Raw genomic sequence first — 22,830 nt, 5'->3', positions numbered from 1 at the left:
ATCACATATTGCGTATATATTATACACCCTGTACCAGCCATTCTGAGCCAGGGTTCTGTGGAACAGATTTCTCCAGAGATTGAGAGGGTTCCTTAAACTGCGGCTGGTTGACTTTCTATTGATGATGCCTGCATAGTCGTGGGGCCGACAGCACTTGGTAGAGCCAGCGGCACGACTCTTAATGATGTATTTTGTTGTCTATACAGATGACCAGCAGACCTGAACTCAGAAAGTCACCAGGAAGTAGTACTAACTGACAAGAGACGTGCAATGTTTTAAAAATAGTCTATGGCCATCCAATGGTAAAAAATGATAGCTTATTCTTACAGGAGTGAAGATGGCGCCTTCCAAGGATGTAGCGATAACGTGTCCTGGATCTGTCATTGCTGCACACAGGTAAGTATGTCGCGCTCACCTGGTGATTATGGCAAAAGCTTAACACCCACCGAAGAGTTTAGTGTGATGTAGGAAAGAAATAAATTAGGATTTTGCAGAAGAGGTAGGTATGCCTTCTGCAACAAAACGTACTGCCTGTTTTTGTTTTCCCAATGATCACATAGTTGTGTAGCTCCGTGTACAATGCCAGGTTTATATCACAATATTCCAGCCTGGGACCGGGTCAAGATAATGGTGCCCGCATTGGGGCAGGTAAGTTTATTCTATGGCGAAATGCTTTTTTTACAGCTGCTTTAGGAGAAATTCTCCGTATACAAGACAGGTGTCAATATGTCTACTGGCTGATCACAATTTGATGCTCTGGGGCCCTTCCTTCTCTCTGGGGCCCCAGTGCTGTCATATACAATAATGGTATTGTGAGTACAGGCCAACATGGTGACACGGTGATGTCCATGGCACTGGGTGTCCTTTACAATTTGTTCCCACTTCCCGTCCCTATGACAACAGCACAAAAATAAAAGGTTTGGGGCAGAAAGGTAGCAATACATTTATTCCTATTTACTATGTGATGGTGGGATATTTATATGTTTGGCCTATTTTACTTTCAAAAAGTGACCAATGGGATTTAAAAGCGATGGTCACATGACTCAGGTGCAGCTCCTGACAACCTTCTGTCACCATTTTGTGAATTATTAATGAAGTTATTCTTCCTCAGTGTACTAACACATTTTTCCTCTGTTCTGATTCCTTTATTGCTATTTGTTTTCTCTCCTTAATGAATATAATGCACACAAAAATGAAATAATAATGCTTTATTCATGGTATTGTGTATTTTCCTAGTTCTGAAAACTCCTCACTCACCCATCTGACGGACCAGAATCCGGCTCCAAAGAGGTTACTGGAAGTGGGCGTGGTTAGAACTCGTGGGAGACGACTGACTCCGCCTATCACATCGTGATGTGTCTGTCAGCCAGCAGGGCGTGGCTCGGAGAACGGAGCTTCTCCATTGGCTGGTGGGAGTGACTGGTGACTTTGGCAGTGTTACGCCGTACTTTCCCGTCATATTGCTCGGGACTGTGTTGAGAACAGAGGGGGAATAAAGAGTCACCGGCCGGGAAGAATAGAAGAAGAACACGGAAAAAGCGGCATATATACTGAGACCACCACAGAGAGGAGACACCCGGCCGGGGCCAGGGCACATCATGATGGAAGTAGAGTTACCCCCCGCCAAGCACTCAATGCAGGTGAGGTGGGCACCTGGGGGGCGGGGCCGAGCTGTTACCTCTGTACAGACTTGTGAGGGAGGGGGAGCTGTCATACACGGACGCCATGGCAATGATTGCTGGAGCCGTCACGTGATCAGGCAGGCTGCTGGCCATACATTATACAATGTTACTGATGATGCAATAAAAGTATCTTCCTCTGCTTTTGACAAACAAACTTGGAGATCAGATCTGGCTCACAATGTAGTTTAATGATTGGCCGACGGGCTTGTCTGCCGGTGTATGGCCAACCTACAATCAAAATTGAGGCTTACAGATCTCCGACAGCCATGTGCTCATTAATGGAAGATCAAATTGTTCCCATATTCATCAAAGAAACAAATAAAAAAATTAACAAATTACTGTAAAATGAGGCCTCTTGGGAGGTTATATGGCAGGAAATTGGACAGATGTCCCCCCTATGGACAACGTCTCCTATGTGGAGGAGAATGGAGCATGATCTGGGGTACTGGCCCGGATCTCATAGCCCCGTATAGGCCCTACCTCACCTCTCTGGGACTCTCATCTGTTTCTAGAACTGGGTCCGCTCTGGAGAATTTCCCTTAATATCTACTCTGAGTCCCAAATAAACATGGTGGGGGCTGTGATGGTGGCTTTTCCTTGTCTATGTGCTCTGCATATAGGCCAAAAAATAAAATACTGAAGGAAGAGATCCAAACTTAAGTCATAGACTGGAAGTTGTGTCCCCATTGGAAGGTTTCCTGTCCCTTCCTTTTATAGTGACAACCCAGCTTTTTATTTTTTCCTTCACATTCATTTCTGGGCACCAGGACCTAAACAGAACCCCTGTCTAAAAGTTCCAGCATTGCAAGGTCTTTGATCGGGGGTGTTTTCTGGTAACTTATATTGTCATGTGTATTAATATTGCAGGAATATTTACTGTATGCACAGGGGGTTTATTTCATAATAAGTACAAAGTTTGTTAGCAAACTTTTATAAATCTGGCACTCAAGTGGTCATTCCAGGCTGGTGATTGGCTGACAGGAACCAATCACATTTCAGATCCCAGAAGTCTAGTAAATGGAAGGTGAATTCCTATTGGTTGCTGGCATGTTGTCTTTCACCCTTGCTGGATGAGTCGGAGCCAGTGTGCTGGCTGTTTGATATCATGATATGGGACCGTGTTATAACCGATGATTTGATGTCACACCTCCCGTGAATTGTATGATGTGTTTGTGGATCTCTGTAGTCAGATCTGAGGTGTGAATGCTGGGGTTGGAATGGTCAGAGTTTGCATGTCCTCTCTCCTTGTAACTGAATGTGCAGAGTCACCCGGGGGCTCCTTAGGGGGTTCTGGGGGCCAATCAGGGACCAGGTCCTCCTATTGTGTGCCGCTTCCCCCTCCTCTTAGATTGTAAGCTCTTCTGGGCAGGGTCCTCTCCTCCTCCTGTGTCACTGTGTTTGTCATTTACAACCCCTATTTAATGTACAGCGCTGCATAATATGTTGGCACTATATCAATACCGTTTAATAATAAAGGACCCCGTGTTATTCTGCAGTCTAAGTTTGTAATCCGTGTATTTGGCTTTATGTCATTTTATGTAATCTGTGTGACATAACATTGCTTTCTGTATATATGACGGTGTGTCACATTCTGAGAATCTAAATACATGGGCCAGAAATGAGAGATCCTCCATGTGAGCTCATAGTATGTTCTTATTAGTATGTTCCTATTAGTGTTATCTTCTTGGTGACATTGAGCTGAGCACTGTACAGCGACATGGGAGCGGTCCTGCTTTTATCGGAAAAAGATAACCTAAAATTGTATGTTGTGTGGGAAGGGTACACAGAGATTTCTGCGGGTTTCTGAAGGATATTTCAAGGATTCTGTCAATAAAAAGTTATCTGGAGTCAGTTGTACTTTTTGTTCACAGATACAAATATAAGTGTGAGGGGTCGCTGGTATTTGCAGTGCCAGGGAGAAGGATCGGTAATTACCTGAACCTTATATGATGGCGGATGGTTATTTATAATCATTGTCAGTCTGTAACCTTCACCTTGGATCTCATTATGTCTTCAAGGACAGACAAGGTTTAGATCTGGGTTCGAGCAATCGCACATGGCTCCCGGCAATGGCACCTTCCCAGTCATTTCCACCACAGCGGCTGCACATTTGACAGCTGGTGGCAGAGCCATACCACTCGCTGCCGCCGGTATTCATTCTTCATGGGGCTGCCACCCGGAGAAGCTACATGTAGAGTCAAAGCAGTGGTTCCCTTGTACGAGGAAGCAGTATCTGCACTGCAACCCCATGGCCGGTCTGAATATACGAGCCTAAGGCAAAGTCGACACTGGCCATGAGGTTGTGGTGCATTTGCCACTTCCTCACACCAGGGAATCGCTGCCTCTGACGCTACATGGAACTTGTTGGCAGATAAGAGAATAATTCAGGGCCGTGGTGAGTGCCAGTAGTACCACCTACTGCCGCCAGGTGCAGATGTTGGTTCTTTACAACCAGCATTGGGTGTGAGTAACCAAGCGGCTGGCAAAGTGCCCATACAACTTTTAGATAAGTTTTAAAGGTATTTTTAACCAAGGTATGGGGCAAAGAGATGTAAAAAGGAAAAAAACACCCCTGTTACTTTTTATTGGCCACAAAACCTTCTTCCTTTGGGAGGGGTGTAGGAGGTGTTCAGTGTCAGCTGTATGCTGTCATAGTAAATATGTACTGAGGAAGTATGGAGGAAGCCATTGTTGGCCCGTCTTTGTCAAAATACTTGTAGCCTGACTCCATTCCATTCTCAGCCTCCAGCATGAAATAAATATGCAAATCAGAGATCATTCCAATGTCTGCACACATGTTCCGGGTCGCTGTCACAAGAAGTATTGAACTATAAAATTGGTTAGTGTTGGTCTGTGTTCTTCATAATGTTGTTTACTGAATCCCTGGTGGCCAATTTATTGGTTACCTGGTAGAACGATTTGCTGGCTTTACAGAACGTTGGCATGAAAACATACCTCAGACATGGTAGTTTCTAAACAACCCAGCAAAACAAATTACAATAAACAAATCAATAATAATTATTGTGGTTCACCATCTCCATTTCTGTTTTCATTAAACCGATCTTCAAAAACGAATCATCCAGCCCCAGAAGTTTACTGCATGGAGAAGCCGCAGCCAATTTTCAATGACCTCTGTCATCAGATACAAACTTACTAAATGCATTAAGACTAGGTGCTATTCTCCCATGGAATGTGAGGGTGCACAGTGATGGCCAAATGGACTATGCCTGTGGTTTATTGTAGGAGAATGCAGGTTGAAGCTGGGTCCTCTGCCTGGGTTGTTGCCTTGTAGATGAATTGGCTCTGATCTCTGTGGGAGTTTAGAAGTATCAGGTAGCTAAAATTACAAATTGGTCCACTGTTATAGATATAGATTGGACCATTATTTCCTTTGTAATTAAAACAGGTTTTATATAGTAATTTCATAAGAATTTTTTAAGGGGAAAAATGAGGAACCCGATAAGGCAAATTTGTAAATTAAACTGCAGTCTATACCAAAGAGCGTTGTATTGCTAACCGTTTTGTTATTGGCAAATACAATCCCGACCCTTCTGCAGATTTGTTAAGGCACCTGAGTAGCTAACACTTTTCCCATATTCCCCAGGTGGAAAAGATTAGCCTAGATGACATGATATAGGTTAAATAATATATTGCCAAGGTCTGTACCACATGGGCAGCTTCCCGTTACTGTGGCTACTGCTAACTTGCGTCTTTGTCCATAGTGGTTGCTGTCACTTGTTTAATTGTTCCTGAGAGCAATATAAGAACTAAGTACACGGGAGCCCAAGACATAGTGATTCATGGATAAAGTTGTGTTATGGGAACTGTTTTGTGCAAATGGTTGTGTTTGTGTTGTTGTGGTGCAGTTCCGGGACACAGCGTGTATTCACTGGCCAACCTTGAGTGGCCGTCTACTTGTGTTGACATGAATGGAAACTTGTTCTAACCGTAGTGAGCTGTGGTTGAACGTGAGCGCTTTGCAGTTACGTTGCAATTGTTTCCAATGGAGTAGATATGGTCTATAATCCCTTGCGAAGCATTGAACACCACCACAACTGCATTGATCCTCAAAACAAAACACTGAGGTGGAGGCCACAGGCACATATAGGGGTGCCCAGGTGGCACTAACCAAGCAGTTTTAGACCACATGTCTCAAAGAGGTCTTAAAAAGCTCAAACAAATGTGCTCTGCACTTCACCAGCTTTGCACTCAAAGATGGGACAGTACATGGAATGAAAGGTCATGACTGGGCTTTCCACCCAATCGGTCGCATTAATTGTCCGTCCTTCAATCTCAGAGCTCCTTCTGCTTCATTGAACTTAGCACTGTGCAGTGTAATGGAGAATGGACCGTGTATTTCTCTGGTATAATTGACCCGCATAGACTGAACATCCAACTACTTTGATGAGCATGGCATCCTCCTCTCTGTGTAGAGCAGAGTTTATCAAGCAGGGATCCTCCAAAGGTTGTTAGGAGTTCCCTGAGCAATGAGCAGTTTCTGCCTCTCAGGGCAGTTTGAGACACCAATGATCTTTTTGGTTATCTGTAAGGGTGACATTCTTCCCACTGACCACCGTGCTAATGTACTGTGGGTATAGTAATTCTATCGAGGGTTTCCTGTTTTTTTCCTGGTATTTTAAGGGTTCCTTCATGTTAAAAATGTTGAGACAGTCTGGTTTAGATGGTGGCTATTTTGCGCTGTGAATTACTTTAAAACAAAAGCTCACATATATGGCAAATGATGAAAAATGTATTTTTATTGATTAATATATACATAATGATTGGTGTGAGAAATGTTATATCATGTGACTCATTCAAATGCAATACAATAGGACCTATGCCAGAATATCATGTTGCTTTCTTGTATAAAGCTTCCAAAGAATAGCTCAAAGTTGAACTTGATATGGAGGATCACTAAACAAAGTAGTAATTAAAGTAGTAGGACATGCTATGTATTGATGCTAAATTTTCACCTGAGCCGATTTTGTTTAATAAATGAGTTAAATGTTTATCTGTCTTTATTTATAAATATAGTCTTGGTGAAGTTTAAATACAGTTTAATACTAAGCCAGTATGAAATGTGTATTGAATGTGTAATGCAAATTTATTGTATATTCCTTTTTAAAAGCTGCAACGTAAATTTACCTTTTGTTTGTAAAGTGTGTAAAAATGCCTTCAGATATTACAGCCACAGTGCTGCTGTATGATTCCTCTGATCCCTGCTAGAAACCAATGGAAGGCTGCACAGCATACGGATTGAGCATGTCGTTGCTGGTTGGATGTCTGCAGCCCCCTTGAAGGATCCCTTCCCCTTTGCGTGTGAGCTCCTACACACTCTGTGCACAGCAGGGAGTTGTTGGGACTGCTCTGGCTCTTGCACAACCATCCCACCACCATATACTTCCTTCCACTCCCTCTACAAAGGGCAGACTTTTTTCTCTACATCTGGCTTCAGCAGAGACAGCAAACAGCAGTGTTCTATTGCACAAGTTTCATTTAACTAGACCAAGAAAAAAATGTTAAGAATCAACCTACACTAAAATGTTCAGCAAAGCTGAGGGCAGTTCTTCTAATGGGGCCACCTGTTCCAGTGCAACTGTCTAAGGGCTTGTTCACAAGGACAGTAAAGTTGTGGTTCAGGTAACCCTGACCAGACACATACAATGAATATCTAAGCATTCAATCACATTTGCATGCAGTTGCCTGAAGTTTTTGAGCATTATTAAAAAAAGCTATAAAACTGTTACAGGATAGTTTTGCTAGTGTTGCAATTGCAATCCATCAGGAAATGGAGGCTAATAGGAAAGAAAAACATGGTATTGAGCCATCTTTGTCCTCCCAAACATTTTCAAAATGCCTTTCAACTGCTCGAAAAACCTTGTTTGGAAAGTACTTAGAAAGCATTTTCATTCATGTCTATGGTGATGGTTAGCATTAAAACTGATGTGACACAAACCAAATTAACCACTTCTTAACAAATGTCAATTAAAAAAATTCTCCTTAATTGCTTTCATTCATTTCTATCATATACAGATAGAACGCTAGGAACCCGCAGTCTATTGCAGCACCAGTGTGAACAATCCCTAGGAATAATGCTATGTTCAGACTGACCACGAGGCTGCGCTGTGGTACCCACTTCGTATTCTCAATTAATTATTCCCCCGGGAAGTACCCCGCAGCAACCCCATTGAGAATGAATGGGGGTGGCAGTGAGTGGTACAGTACCGGTGCCTATAGCTGTCTAATGTACAGACTTCTATAAGAACCAGCATGGTGGTAGGGGTCATTGAGTCGTTGGCAAGTTGCCAGACGCCTGAAGCATGGCACGATCGCTCGATCCAAAGACAGGTCTGAACCTGCACTAAATGTTTCCCTGTATTTGAGAGGATTCCTTACACCTCCTGCTGTGTCTATAGGGCTAAAAGAAAAATCCCACAATGGTGGTGCACAAAGAAAAACTGAGAATGATTTTTAACTATTCCCTAACGTAATGAGAGGTTAGAAATACTTATTAATATGCTGTAAGACAGGGAGGTTTGGGGGTTCCAGAGTGTGACAGAATAGCAAGGAAACATAGGAAGGTATCAGTGACTGGTTTGTTTTACTTAAACTGCGTACACACGTCAGATTTTTCTCGCCCGATAATCGGCCAGATATCGGGCGAAAATCTGGTGTATGTACAGTCGGCGTCGTCCATCGTCTGAACGACCGTCTTGGCGGATCCACGGACGATGAACGACGACCGATCCTAATGCAAAGGAAGGGGGAGAGCGCGCAGCAGGGTGCCGCTCCGTCGCTCTCCCCCTTCCCTCCCCATAGAGCAGAATGGTGCTGTATGTACAGCACTCGTTCATGCATCGTGTAGTCCTTTGTCGTTGGAAAGGATCATGAAAGATCCTTTCCAACGACAAAAATTGCAAGTGTGTACGCAGCTTTACACTTTAGAATTGTTTCCTTTTATGTGATTTGTATTCACTTATAAACTTTCTGATCTTTAAAAAGGAAGTTATAAATTTCAGCTTTTCCATATTTGTGGAATCAACACATTGTGACCCAGCATGTATCACACAGTACAAGATAAGAAGTTGACTTTGAACATGTTATTGATTGTGGTTTATTATTAAAAAGCCGTATCAAAATGGCCTGTAAGAGGAAACAGAATGACATTGCAGTGATGTAGTGGATAACATTCTCATTCATTTTTCACTTTTTTATTGTGTAACTTCCTGAAGGACTGTCCCCAACTCCAGCCCTTACCAGGATTTTGGTATAAGCAGTCATTCTCCTATCTGTGAAATGACTACTAAAAATCCTGGCTCTTGCAGAATGGAGTTGAGGATCCCTGCTGCTGTTAATGGTCTCAGTTGGCCTTTTGGGGTAGTTAAATGCTTTTTCGGCGTTCATAGTAAGGACAGGAATTGTTCTCAGTAAACCTGTGACTAGCACAAGGTTTTGCTTATAATAGCTGTGCTTTGCTACTTTAGTGTCTTTATTCCTTCCTAAGTTTCCTTGTCATATGTCTGTAAATTTGGGGGATTTACTGCTAGTACAAATCCCCTGAGGCATCATCTTATTGATGATATTTTCTGTGTTCTGTGGTTTTTGACCATGGCATTTCAGGGGGTATTATCCCTTTATAAGTTGTTGGAAGACAAGAGTACAGAGCATTTCCTTGTTACTCAAACAGTCCCATTACCTTGGGACAAAGATAATAATGCTAGATTTTCAGTTCCCCAGTTTGGCTCTATAAAGTAACAGGATTTTCCAGAGAGCCACCATATAATACATCAGCCAGCATCAAATGTTTATAGTGCAGCCTTAGATGCAACTACATTAGTTTTCTAGACTAGGAACTTTTTAGGAATTTGTTAATCCCAGCACAAGAACACATAAAAAGTAACAAACAAAAATCCAACATGCTGCATTGGTGTGCATTGGGTAAAAATGCAGCATTGTTGAGGAGCGGTATGTGACACGGTACAGTGCATCTCAACATGTCTACTCATAGGAGGTGGATGTTCAATGCAGTTGGCCCCTAGTTAATGCTAAATATGTAAGAAGTGTTAATTATTGGTAAAAATATATTTACCAGGCTTCTGGGAAGGTGCAGCTATATCTCTCTGCTGTAATCAGGCGTGACAATAACATTGGTTATTGGAGTAAATATTTAAAAGCATTCCCGTTCATTGGTGAATATTAGAAGCCTCAATATCCAGAGCTCATCGCAAAAAATAAGTATATTTACATGAGTCTCCCTGCGTTCCTGATATGTTTGATATGTAGACATTTAGCCATGCAAAACATACTATTTAGTTTGCAATGATGGCTGTTTTGAAATGAGCTGTTGCTGTTGTAGCCACCATGAGCCTTGCACACAGGAATGTAAAAACCACTAAGGTAAGTGTGGGGCAGCTGCCGAGATTTTCTCTTAGTTTGTGTTCATTAGAACAGGAAGTAAAGGTCTCCCAAACAAGACACAGAAATAAATAATACTTATCTAAAAACAGATTTTATCTTTTCTTTAAATTGGCCAAAACCATAAATAAACATAAACAGGCCCCTTAACAGAGCTGCATGCAAGTTGGAGAAAGGCTGATACACTGCTGCAATGGTGTCCACCTGCCAGTCCCCACTTGTCCCCCATAATGATATCTTCTGGTCTACTCTGCTATTGACCTCAACACATATAGTCAACATTCTGTTGACTTAATAAAGCTCTCCAAGACAGGAGAGGATACAGTTTTATCAGTGAACCTGGGTGATCCAAAAAAACTGGAATGGATCTGGCCCAGGATTGAAAACATTTGCTAGCAAATAGCTTTAAGAAATCCATTTCAGGTTTGCTATATCACCCAGGTTTACTGATAAAAGTGTATCCTCTCCAGCCTTGGTGAGCTTTTATAAAAAGTGGTGTGGACACACCTAAGGACCTGACCTGGTAGTAAAAAGAGCAGGAAGGAGTTTTTTGTTTTTCACGTAGCAGTTAGCTGGAGGTGGTAGGTGGGACTTTGTGGAAGGTGGATAACTTTCTGCCCAGAGATCAGCTTTAATTTGTGTCTTTTACATCTAACTGAATTTAAGCTTTAAACTGGTGGTTTAACCCTTCTAACATTAGCCCATGAAAGGCTTCCCACATAAAATTATTATTTTTTGCAGAGTTTTGCTAAGGCACCATAAAGGAAATGTATATGAACAGTCTGTACATAAGCTGCACCCTCCCCTTGTACTTTAACTTTCCAAGAACTGAATGTATACAAAGTAAACAGACATGGCAGTCTTCTGAGTTGTAAAAAGTAAACATAGGTAGGGAATATTACTTTTTCTTTGAACTGATAATCATCTGATGGTGTTTGCAGGATCTATTTTTTTTTAATTATTTAGCTTTGAGTATATACAGCACATTTTTACACTGCATTCAGCTTCATCTTTTGTTTATAGCTGTAATATTTTTGTTGTCTTGTGTAATTAAATTGTAAGCCGTTATTACACTCCGAGGAGACGCCAATAATTAGTAGATGAATCACTGCTCCTCGGTCACTCAGCACAAGCTTCATCATACACCGGGCTCTTGTGTTTCTAAAGACAAAGGGATCATTAATTCAAACATCCCATTGCTTTGGGTTCAGCCTCCTTGCTATTGTGTAGCCTTACTGAGTTCTACAAAACTTCGGACTTTTCCAAGCAGTGGAAGTTCACAGAGAGCTTGGAAGTTTTATGGAGTAATTGAATGTTTTAGGTGCCACAAGCACAGCATCATTTAAAGAGTTAGTCCACCCAACAAATATTCATGTCATAGGGTAGATGTTGAATCCCATGCCAGCTTCCTACCTTTACAGGACATTATTCTGGGATACAGCCAGCTTTATAATACATGGCTGCACAGTTATTCTATAGAAGTAGAAAAGAAATGTAGCATTTCCCATAAGGTTCTCTTGTTTCTTTTTCTGACCAATGGTGGGGGTAAAATGACAGCTGAAATCCAGTTGGCTGCTTTTTTTATGGAACTGAATGGAATTTTGCTAAAAGGGATAAAAGCACAATTCTAAGGAGTGTATGCAGACCTTATCATACAAGCTGATTTAGTGTGTGTGTTTTTTTGTAAAGCTTTTTTAAAAATATTTGCAGCATTTTGCTTACTGTGATTGTTTGCGAAAGTAAAACATTGGGACATATTTATAAAAGACTCAGCTGTATAACTTGACGCCATGTTCCCATATAAATATGTCTGTGTCCTGAACTCCCTAACCCTGCATTGTAATATGGCAGCAGTATAGACACGTGTATAGCGAGGACATAGGACAACCAGCAATAAAAAGTCTCATTGATCTGTAACATGTGTAAGATAATGTTCATTTTGAGCAGGGATTATGTAATATGTCATATGTTATGAACCTAAAGAATACAGTTTGCATTTTGTCCTTTGGCAGTGGCTGGTGATTGTGTCTGTAAGGCAGAAAGCTGTTTTACAAGAGCTGTACAAGGTCAAAGTAAGAGGTCAGAGATGTGTTCTAGTGCAAGACTGAAAGTATTATTGCCTTATTATGGATGCATATGGAAAGATGTGTGGGCCTTGTTACTCACAACAACCAGATTCAGGTTTAGTCACTAAATAAGTCAGATAGTCTACGGCTGCCAATTAGAATTCACTGTCCTGACACCTGACCAACATAAGATGGATTTTCATTGGTTGCTGAGTCCTGTACTTTGCTGCTCCCTGGTTGCTACACATATCTCAGGCTTTCAGATGTGTTGAATATCTGATTCCCCAATGTATTCTGCGGCTTCTCTCTTGCCTTTTATATCGCTACAGGAATCCGTCTATATGGCAGGGGCAACATGTGTAGCAAACTTTCAGGTTGAGAGCTGCTGAAAAGGTTAGTATATTTCCCTCTATGTAGGTATGGTTTTGGCTACAACGATGGGCCCACTTCAATGCTTTGCTCATTCTACTTGTTAAATACACCTTATTCTCATTTTCTTGGCCCCATACTGCACTTGTAATAGGGCCCTTGAAATTTATATGTTCTCCCCATATATTGTTCTAAGCCAGGCTTTTTTTTTTACCTTTTTAAGAAGGGGGGCGGTCTTAAAAAATGTTCAGGTCTTAAGGGAATCCCTGCTATAATTACTTTACCTCATAGTATATTAGTGTGGTGGTCAATGAGTAGAATTTCAGTCTTACAGATAGCCCAAAAGGTAATTGGTGTTAGTTAAACTGACATGAGAGGCACAAATTGCTCAAGGAGCCCTTAGCAACCTCTGGAGGAACCCTGGTTGGATACCATTGCTCTAGGCACTTTGACCCCCCCCCCCCCCCCAGACAAGGAAGATATCCTAAGTATCATGTATAGCAGGGAACTACTGATAAGTGGTCTCACTGACCAATCATTTAGAAAGAAGTGACACCAGGCTCCCAGCCATCAGACAAGGTCAGAATTTGCACACTCAAGCGTCAAAGTGTTTGGGGCTCTTAAAAAAAAAAAAAAAAACTGTATGTGCTTACAAATGTCTTGTGTGTAATATTAATAGAGGGCCTTTAAGGTTTGGTGTGCCACGCAGTTTGTGTTTACCTGGTTCTCATCCTGACACTGGATACTGGGGTTACTAGGAAGCCTTGTCTGTGTGCTCAGATTACCTTACAGTTTTAGGATTTGAGTTTAATTACACGCAGGTCTTCTAAAGAGCAACAGCAGAGCGTAACCTTATGTAATGGTAATGGTGTGCTACAGATGTTCACTTGACGGTTTTCAGTATTGTATAGACTAGAATCGAGAGGGGCTCACATCTATGGGTGACTTGTCAAACCTTTCTGAGCTGGGAAAATTGATAAAAATGATTTTGCTAAACCTAATGATACACATTGCATATGGGTAAGGTTTATCAAAAGGTGTGAGGGTCTGGTTGAGTATGAATGAAGTAAAGCAAGTTGAGCCCATTTAGGATAAATTCCAAGCAACCTAGAAATATATTGCTAAGGGTTTTAACCTTTCTATTCCCTTTTGGGATACAAAAAAAATGTTGTATCCAAGAGAAGCTTACATTTTTTTTCTAAATGATAGGTGTACTCTTTAGGCCCTAATATTACAATATTAGTACACACCTACTTCTTGAATGTGCAGGAGTGTTCAACAATAAACTCCATAACCCTACTTATAGCATGATAATGTCATTCTCTTTCAATAGTGAACAGGTCTTGTAAAAACATCTGAAAACAGCGTGCAAAGAGCTCGTTATGCCATTACTGAGTTGTCATAACAAGTCTCTGTAGATTTACTTATGTGACAACTTCAGTTGCTTAGGAATAATTCTCCCGTCATGCTATAAAATTAAAAGGTACCTGTCCTGAAATGATTCCATTGGGGGGGTAGAGCGTATTATCTTTGTTTCAGGAAGCTTTAGTTTGTAGTGGCATAATGTAATCCGAGAATGATTTCCTGAGTGCTGCTGTGAATAAACCATCAGAGATTATAGAACATTTGTTTACAGTCAATTAAAAGCCATTTTATACAGCATACAAAAAACTTCTCCAGATGCAAGTCTGATACAAACTGCTTTAGCTGAACTTTTTAGAACATTTTTAATTTTATATATTTGTATATTTATATATAGTCCTGGTGCCCAACCTGAGGGCTAGGTCCACATGTGATACTTTGGCACTTGTTGCGTGGCCCTAAAATCTCCAACAAATTCTATATTAGGTTTACAGTCTCTTGTTGTATTTTGGTAACCACTGACCATCTCTTGTGTCTGCTGTCCCTGACAGGTTTCAGTAGAATAACATTCACCGATTATCCTGTGCAGACTTTTGATGTCAGGGCCACAATATACGACCTATCTCAAACTGAGCACTGATGATTTAAAGTAGTTTATTTTTATCAAAAATGTGTGTGTATATTCACCTTTTTTTATACCTGAGCAGAACTAAACTAGGGAAAATTAAAGTTTTATTATCTAGATACAATACAACCCTCCACTCTGTGTAAGATGTGTCCTAAATCCCCATAATATAGTGGAGAACCTAAGACAGAGCTAATCCTCGCTATACTTGTCTGTCCCCGTTCTATCAAAGTGTGCAGCCATTATCTTCCTCCTCCTGTTTGTGAGCTTCAGCTATCTTGATTGGCTGAGCTGGATGACAAACCTCCCACGCAGGAGTTCAATCAATCCTGGCAGCGGCAGCTGTGATTTCCGGGCATCCTGGTAACAAACACTCGGCTGTGCATGCAATTTTGACCGATCCACAGAGCGATCAGGCGGGTAAGAATGCTTATTACAGAAGAGACATTGCCTGTCCCTTTCTGCAATAAAGCCCTGCCTGGTCACACATTTTTACAGTGGAACTTTGTAAAGTTATCTTTGCTTGTTGCATTAATGAATGTAACTTAAACCTGTGTATGTAATGGGATGGGGAGTTCTACATTTGTGGAATCCAGTATGGAATGCTCACTCTCAGGTTTCATTGACAGCCCAGCCCACATTATGTGTTTAGTCAATAACAAGTTCATCTTTAAAATACTAAATGGTTTATTAATGTATTACAAATATACTACACACCGCAATCCCTGTTCTACTGTTATAGTATACATCACACTTGTTTTTGTTAAAAGAGTTGATGAGAAATTATAAATATATTTAAACCCAGTCAGTAAAATTGTTTTTTTGCTTCATTTGTTTCAAAATCTTAAGTTTTTGTAGCTGGTGATCTTCACATGAAGTCACTAGTTTGTGTACTTGTTATAAGGTGACAACAATCTGTCAGTCTTCCAATTATGCCTCAGCATTGTCACACGTGTTTCTGATGGGTGTTATAAATTAAACAATTTACCATTTCACATTTCTAACAAAACCTGCAAATTACAGTATTCTAGTTATAGTACATTTTAGCCCTAGAAAGCTCTGTATGACCCAAATGAATTTAAAATGCTGGTTGCTTAATAATTTTTCACATAGCTGGAAATACAGTTAGGTCCAAGTGATGAAGTGATTGTGTAATAAAAAGCTTTGGTTCCTAACATTTTTATGCAATCTTTTTGTTCAACCCACTGAATTTAAGCTGAAAGTCTGTAGTTCAACTTCACCTTAGTTGTTTAATTTAAAATTAATTGTGGTAATGTACAGAACCGAAATGAGAAAAAAGGTGTCTCTGTCTAAATATTTATAGACCTAACTGTATATAAAGGTTTAATAAAAGGAGACATCCGTGCTTGGGACATCTAAAACATTTGCAATCTCTTTGCGGTCTCTTTTAACTGCTAAAGTTCTAGACTCGGACTGTACACCTTGAATTTAATAATACCCAGGTTACCAGTAGGAACATTGTGTAATGATAGCCAGGTATTTCTAGACATGCAGACCCCACATGATCCCCTTCATCTTCATACAAATGCATATTGTAGAAAAGCCCTGCCTGAGCTAAATGTTTGAAGGTGGAATTAAAAGTCTAGTGTCTTGTAAAGTTTATTTGAGAATGGAAAAATGCTAGTTAAGGATTAATATTACACAGTATAAAGCACCAACATATTACACAGCCCTGTACAAAGTACAATGTCCCTCAAAGGGCCTCACAATCTAATGTCTCTGCCATAGTCATATGTATTTAATACAGTCTAAGATCAATTTTGGGGGGAAGCCAATTAATCTAACTGCATGTTTTTGAAATGTGGGAAGAAACCGGAGTACCCGGAGAAAACCCATGCAAACACAGGGAGAACCTGCAACCTCCATGCAGCTAGTGTACTGGCTAAGAGTCGAACCTGGGAATCAGCGCTGCAAATGCCGGAGTGCTAACCACTGAGCCATTGTGATCCTTTTTTTTTTTTTTTACATTTTTATCTTTAAACAAATCTGTTTGAAAATGAGTTACATGGTTGAAATAAAGATCTTCAACCTTGTGTTAAAGCTTTGTGTGTTTTGCCTGTTCTTTGCAAACTTTGTATAATGTTCCCCTACATATAACAAGAGATCTGTTGTACGCATACATGTTTATATATTATATTTTCTTAGATTTCAGTGAAATGGTTAGCTGATATTTTTGTTAATAATTTGCTGGCAGATTTATATTCGTTCTGTATCCTGGAATTTTGTATGTGGGCAGAATAATAAAAGGCAAACTTTTACATCATCCTAGAAATACACTGATTGGTATCTTTCCTTGTGAGGTAGATACAGGCTTTTGTGTGTAGCAGAACGATATTTTGACAGGAAATGAAATGAGCACAGTTCCTCTGATAGTTCTCTATTGTTACTGCTCTCATATGACACGGCATGTGACTTCAAAAGATTACAGAAAAAAAAACCCATTTGCCTTGTCCTGAGGGTTAGATGCTGTTTAAGCATGAAAAAGACATGAAAATTATTATCATTACTATTAATATTGAACAGTACTTATGTAGCACCAACATATTGCGCAGCGCTGTACATTAAATAGAGGTTGCAAATGACAGACAGATACAGGAGAAGGAGAGGACCCTGCCCCAAAGAGCTTACAATCTAAGAGGTGGGGAAGCATCATACAATAGGAGGGGGAATAAAATCACATCATAATAAATGCCTATGGGGGGGGGGTAATAAAATGTGTATATACATTACAGATGAAGGCAGATCATTGATAATTCTCCAAACTGGTATATTTTTATAAAGACCAATTTTTAGTGAGCCCTAACCCTTTCCAGTGTGCTTTACCAGTTTTGTGGATTACTTTGCTTTGTTCATTATCCGCATTAATGACTTTAGTACTCAATATTGTTTCTTTATCATGTTGAACTAGGTTGGTCCACTCTTGTTAAGTCTGAGCTGAGTAAAGTAAGACTACGTACACACGTCAGATGATTCTTGTCAGATAATCGCCTCAGGGCTGATATCAGACAAGAATCTGATGTGTGTACAGTACTCGTCCGTCGTTCTTCATAAATGCGTCCTGGTGGATCCACGAACGGCGTACTACTGTAATACAAGTGAGGGGGAGAGCGTGCAGCGGGGTGTTGCTTGCTTGTTCTTTCCTCTCCATAGAGCAGAACAGCAATGTATGAACCGCACTTGCTCATCTTTTAGTCTTGTATTGTTGGAAACGATTGTGGAAGATCCTTTCCAACCACAAAAGTCTAATGTGTGTACGCATCCTAAGTCAAGTCCTAAGTCAATACATAATCTGGAAACTGTGGGGAATAATTGCCCTTTCTTTGGACACTATTGAGCCACACTTTGACACTATTTTGAATTTCTTCTTTAGGATATGGAGCTTATTGACATCCTGTGGAAACAAGACATTGACCTTGGTGTTGGCCGTGAAGTTTTTGACTACCACCAAAGACAGAAAGAATACGAGCTTGAAAAACGGAAGAAGCTTGAAAAAGAGCATCAGGAACAACTTCTGAAAGAGCAAGAAAAAGCTTTATTCGCCAATCTGCAATTAGATGAGGAAACTGGGGAATTCATCCCGATTCAGCAGCCAGCACCCATGCAGGCTGCAGTGGTTACAAACTCCTTGCAGGTAATGAGTCCACGTCTTGTTCACCAAAGGAGTGTGGTATGGCATGTCTGTTAGGATCAAGACAATAATGTTTACATTTTTTTTTGTATTTCAGAATAAGCCAGATCTGGGCCAAGGACTGTTGCTTGATGAATGCTTAAACATTTTTGCTGATACATTCCAGAATGAGGTGAATATTTGGGGTGGAGGGATTTGGAAGACTAAATATTACATTCTAATCAGCATGATGTACTTAATTGTGTGTGTGATCAATTGGTATAATGTACAAGTTACAGCACATGCTAACAGGATTTCTTATTGTGAGACCTTGTAAAATACAAATATATATATATATATATTGTGCATGTTTCTTAGTGATAAAAAATGCACTTTATATTATAATATTCCCACTTTAGAGCACTTATTGGGGCTATTCTTTGAGAAGAGGGAAGTGACAGTTTGCCCAACATGCACTGACGAGTGAAATATAATCTTTCCTTGCCATTCCTTGAATTTTATGTCTGAAATCTAATCTTGTTAGTGTGATACTAGGGCTATCCAGTTGTTTAAGGTAAGTTCTAGAATATAGAACAAAACAGTTGGCCTGGAGAGCAGGATCTAGTCATCTTTGTTGGGGCATACACTTTGATTTATGTTGTACCTAATATCTTGATATAGAGATATGTTTTATGATATACAAACCCCATGTGAGGTATAATCATAAAAATAAAATGCTTTGTATATTTTCAGACATCTTCAATGACCTACCAAACAGCAGCTGCACCTAATCCTAACATAGAGGTCAACCAGAACTTCTTCCCTACAGAGCAGCTTCCTGCACCAGAACCCCTGCAGAACACAGCCACTAATGCAGATAGCATGCAACAAATGGAACAGGCCTGGGAGGAGCTGCTGTCTATTCCTGAATTACATGCAGAATTGGTACTGTCAGGTTTTGTCTATAACACAAATGCTTACAAAATCAGAATATCAGATGTGATGTATATAAAAGGCAACCATAAAATTGGGTGAGCCACATTATGTCTAATATATTACAGTTCTGGAAGTGTCTCAAACACTGGTCACTGGGAGGGGGTAAGAAGGAAAACTGCTGCACATTTTAAAATGCTGGCAGCTAAATATTCAAACATTGTATGGCCAGATAGTTAAAAAAGGGCTGGTTTATTAAAGTTCTGGAGAAATATAGAATATCATGGGGGAACTTGGAATGGATTTCTGAAAAATCATTTGCTATTTGATAGAATTTTTTTTCAATTCAGGGCCAGATCTATTCCAGGTTTGCTGGATCACCCAGGTCATCTGTTATCTTAACCACTTGACTCACACTTGATGTGGATATTGAGTAGAGTCCTTTACAGGGCCTGTACGATAGATGTTTGCTCATAAATTGGCCAACAATTGGGGTAATTGCCTAACCATTGGTTACATTTTTCTTAACTTTACTTTTTTTTTCTTTCTATATAGTGCTTCAGCAATCAGATTGATGGCTTTGCTGACCTGAGTATGTATTCAAATCCAGATACCCTGGCAGAGCCTATACAGAGTTACATGTTTCACAGTCCAGTTCCAGACACCAGTACCATGGAAAAGCCAGTTGAAAATGCCGCACCTGTTTTCACTAATGACTTTGCAGATTCCTTTCTATCCAATGTGCCCACCGTAAACACAAACCAAACCTTTAACATGGAATCATTTTGTGATGATATATTTACACTTATTGACCCCAAAGTGACCAATGTGCCTTTAACAGACAATTCCGGCCAGTCTCTTACTAAACTTTTAAATGAAACTGTTGATATAACGGACCTATCTATGTGCAAAGCATTTAACGGGAACAATCCATCAGAATACAATGATTCTGATTCTGGAGTTTCCATTGGCACAAGTCCTTGTGCTGCATCGCCTGGGCAGTCTATGTGCTCATCTGTCTATGACGACACTCCTTTTGGATACAGTGATTCTGAAATGGATGATTTGGATAGCACACCTGAAATTGTGCAACAAAATCCAGCCGAAGAGCTCCCAACGTCATTTACAGAGGATGCATTTTTTTCACTCTCACCTTTTGTACCGCTCGATTCATCCTTCGAAACAGAATGTCAAAACTCCCCAGCACAGGAGTTGCCTGTTAGGCCTGGACAAAGTAAGACCCCGTTCACGAAGGACAAAATGGCAAGTCGCCAGGAGGCTCGTTTCACTAGAGACGAGCAAAGAGCGAAAGCTCTTAACGTACCATTCTCAGTCGATGAAATCGTTAACCTACCCGTGGATGACTTCAACATTTTGATGTCCAAACACCAGTTTAACGACGCCCAGCTCGCTCTCATCAGAGATATACGCAGGCGTGGAAAAAATAAGGTTGCGGCCCAAAATTGCCGGAAGAGGAAAATGGAGAACATTGTGGAGTTGGAGAGTGATCTGGATAGCCTGAAGAACGAGAAAGAAAAATTACTCGCCGAGAAGGGAGAATATAACAACAGTCTTCGTCTCATGAAGAAGCAGCTCGGTACCTTGTACATGGAAGTCTTCAACAAGCTGCGTGATGAGGATGGAAAGCCATACTCCCCTCTTGAATACTCCCTTCAACAAACAAAAGATGGGAGTGTCTTCCTTGTTCCGAAAACCAAAAAAATCGAAATAAAAAAAGAGTAGATCTAAAATATTTTTTTTTCTTCTTAAAATTACTATGCTTCTGTAGTATGGGTTGTGCTAAGGGGAGCTTTATTAGAACTAGAATTTTTGTACTGTAGCACTTCCGCCCCATTAAATAAAGAAATATATTTTTTAACTAAAGTACCTAGTTAAGCCAGTCCACGTGTTACTAAGATCACTTTATTTTTAGAGGCCTCAGGATTTAAAAACGCATTTTAAGTCAGTTTTTTTTTTGACCAGGCAATAATGTAGGATTGGTTTAGTTGTCACTAGGAAATATTAGTGCAGGTGAAATTAATTTTGCTTGCAGGCGATGTTACCATGCCAAACTCATGGTATACAACGGTCACCCATGTTTAGTATTTGAGAACATGCTTTGAATTGTGTTCTCCAATTTCTAGAAATGACTTGCCTGGTTCAGATTTAATACAAGATACAAGGGCATTTTGAGCAAATTTAAATTACTTTTTAAGTGTTTCTGATTGTGTGTGCTCTTCACTCTTCTCTGTGACTTTTCTCCTGTAATCTGAAATACTTGATTTTAGAAGATTTCACACCCGAAGGCTTTTTTTAGTATAGCATATAATGGGTTGCATAGATGGAAGGTCATTGGAGTCCCTGGGGAAGGGTCACACCTTTATGTGTTTGTGTTGCTTGTAAGATGGTGATGTCATAACAACTGGTCATCAAAAAGAAAAACTAGCTGGACAACTTATTGGAGAGGAACTACGCTCCCTCCAGCTATGGAGAATCAAAGGTTCAGTGCACTGAAAGCCAAGCTTTCCTCAATAGCTGCACCCAGTTTTCCTTAATTTTCTAACTGTAAATAATGCAATACATCCTATTTATATAAATATATAAAATATCCTATTTTATGTACCAGAAGAGTTCAGTTTAGTACACTAAGCATTATTAGTTGCTGGCCACGTTTAATTGGAAATCTTCTTTATATTAAAGTATCTTTTTGTCTTTACCTTTAATTTTTTTACAATATATGTTTTCATTAGGCAAGTCCAATGACGATTAATAAAACATATAACATCAGATTGTTTTGTCTAGTTTGGTTTCTCTCTCAATACTATGGTTTTATTTTTACGAGTATAGTAGAAAAGTACAAATGGTTTCTTCACATTTCTATAACCTGTCATAGGATACACCAATAGGATGTACTGATTTATACAAATACTGCTGACATGTTGTTGTGCTTGTGTTGGTTTATGTAGGAGTCATCCTATAGATCAGAAGTATTTTATATTCATGTGCCATAGTTGGGAGGGGTGTGGGGGGTGTCCCAAAATGTATTGCCAGCACAAGTTTAAATTTGTAGTTTATAGTTAAAATGTAATCCTGGTTTAAAGCAGAACTAAACCTTTATTTCTAAATTGCGACCAGGCATTCAGTTGGGTTGCTACCATCCTTTTTCTTTTTTTTTCCATCCTCTTGCTTGGCCAGGATAGGAAAGGTGCACTTTCTGCATGCAAAATCACAGTATTATTTAAGACCTCATCTGTCCCTTCTGCAATAATAAACCTGCCAGATTGTTTTTTTTTTTTTGTGGAACTGCTTTAACCCCCCCATCACACTTTAGTTTACAAATATCAAAGATTCCAAACACAATTGTTTTAAATCCAAAGTGATCAGTAAATCCTAAGAAATCAACGCTATAAGAAGTTACACCAACCTTTATAAAAGGTGGAAGTCATTTGTCATTGTATCATGTAAACTATTGTTAGCAGATGCCTTAGTGATTGATGTATAAAAAAAAAAATAGGATTGACAGTAACATGGATTAAAAAAAAAAAGTTTCAGATTTTACTGCTTTACAAAGCTCCAATAGAAAGATTTTCCCTTGCTTCCTGTTTTTGTGACAAATGTTTACCAGAACAGATGTAGAGGAAAATCTCCAAAGGAAAAGCTGACACAGGTTCTAGAATTCCCCTAAATTACAAATACAATTTTCACTTCCATGTTGCTGTTAGAAAGTAAAAAAAAAAAAAAAATCTCTGT

General features: G+C 39.9%; 1 protein-coding gene across 1 annotated transcript; it reads left to right on the top strand.

The window, feature by feature from the left end:
• The first annotated feature begins 1,451 nt into the window (after window positions 1–1,451).
• On the top strand, window positions 1,452–21,867 carry NFE2L2 (NFE2 like bZIP transcription factor 2). Its single transcript, XM_072418383.1, has 5 exons — window positions 1,452–1,640; window positions 17,911–18,171; window positions 18,266–18,340; window positions 18,901–19,092; window positions 19,636–21,867. The coding sequence occupies exons 1-5, from the start codon at window positions 1,599–1,601 to the stop codon at window positions 20,821–20,823; spliced, it is 1,758 nt and encodes a 585-aa protein (XP_072274484.1). The 5' UTR covers window positions 1,452–1,598; the 3' UTR covers window positions 20,824–21,867.
• The last annotated feature ends 963 nt before the right edge of the window (window positions 21,868–22,830 follow it).

Source organism: Pyxicephalus adspersus, chromosome 7 (assembly GCF_032062135.1).
Source record: "Pyxicephalus adspersus chromosome 7, UCB_Pads_2.0, whole genome shotgun sequence".
Taxonomy (NCBI): Eukaryota; Metazoa; Chordata; class Amphibia; order Anura; family Pyxicephalidae; genus Pyxicephalus; species Pyxicephalus adspersus.
Note: the sequence above shows the minus strand (reverse complement) of the source record. Positions and strands in the feature narration are given on the sequence as shown.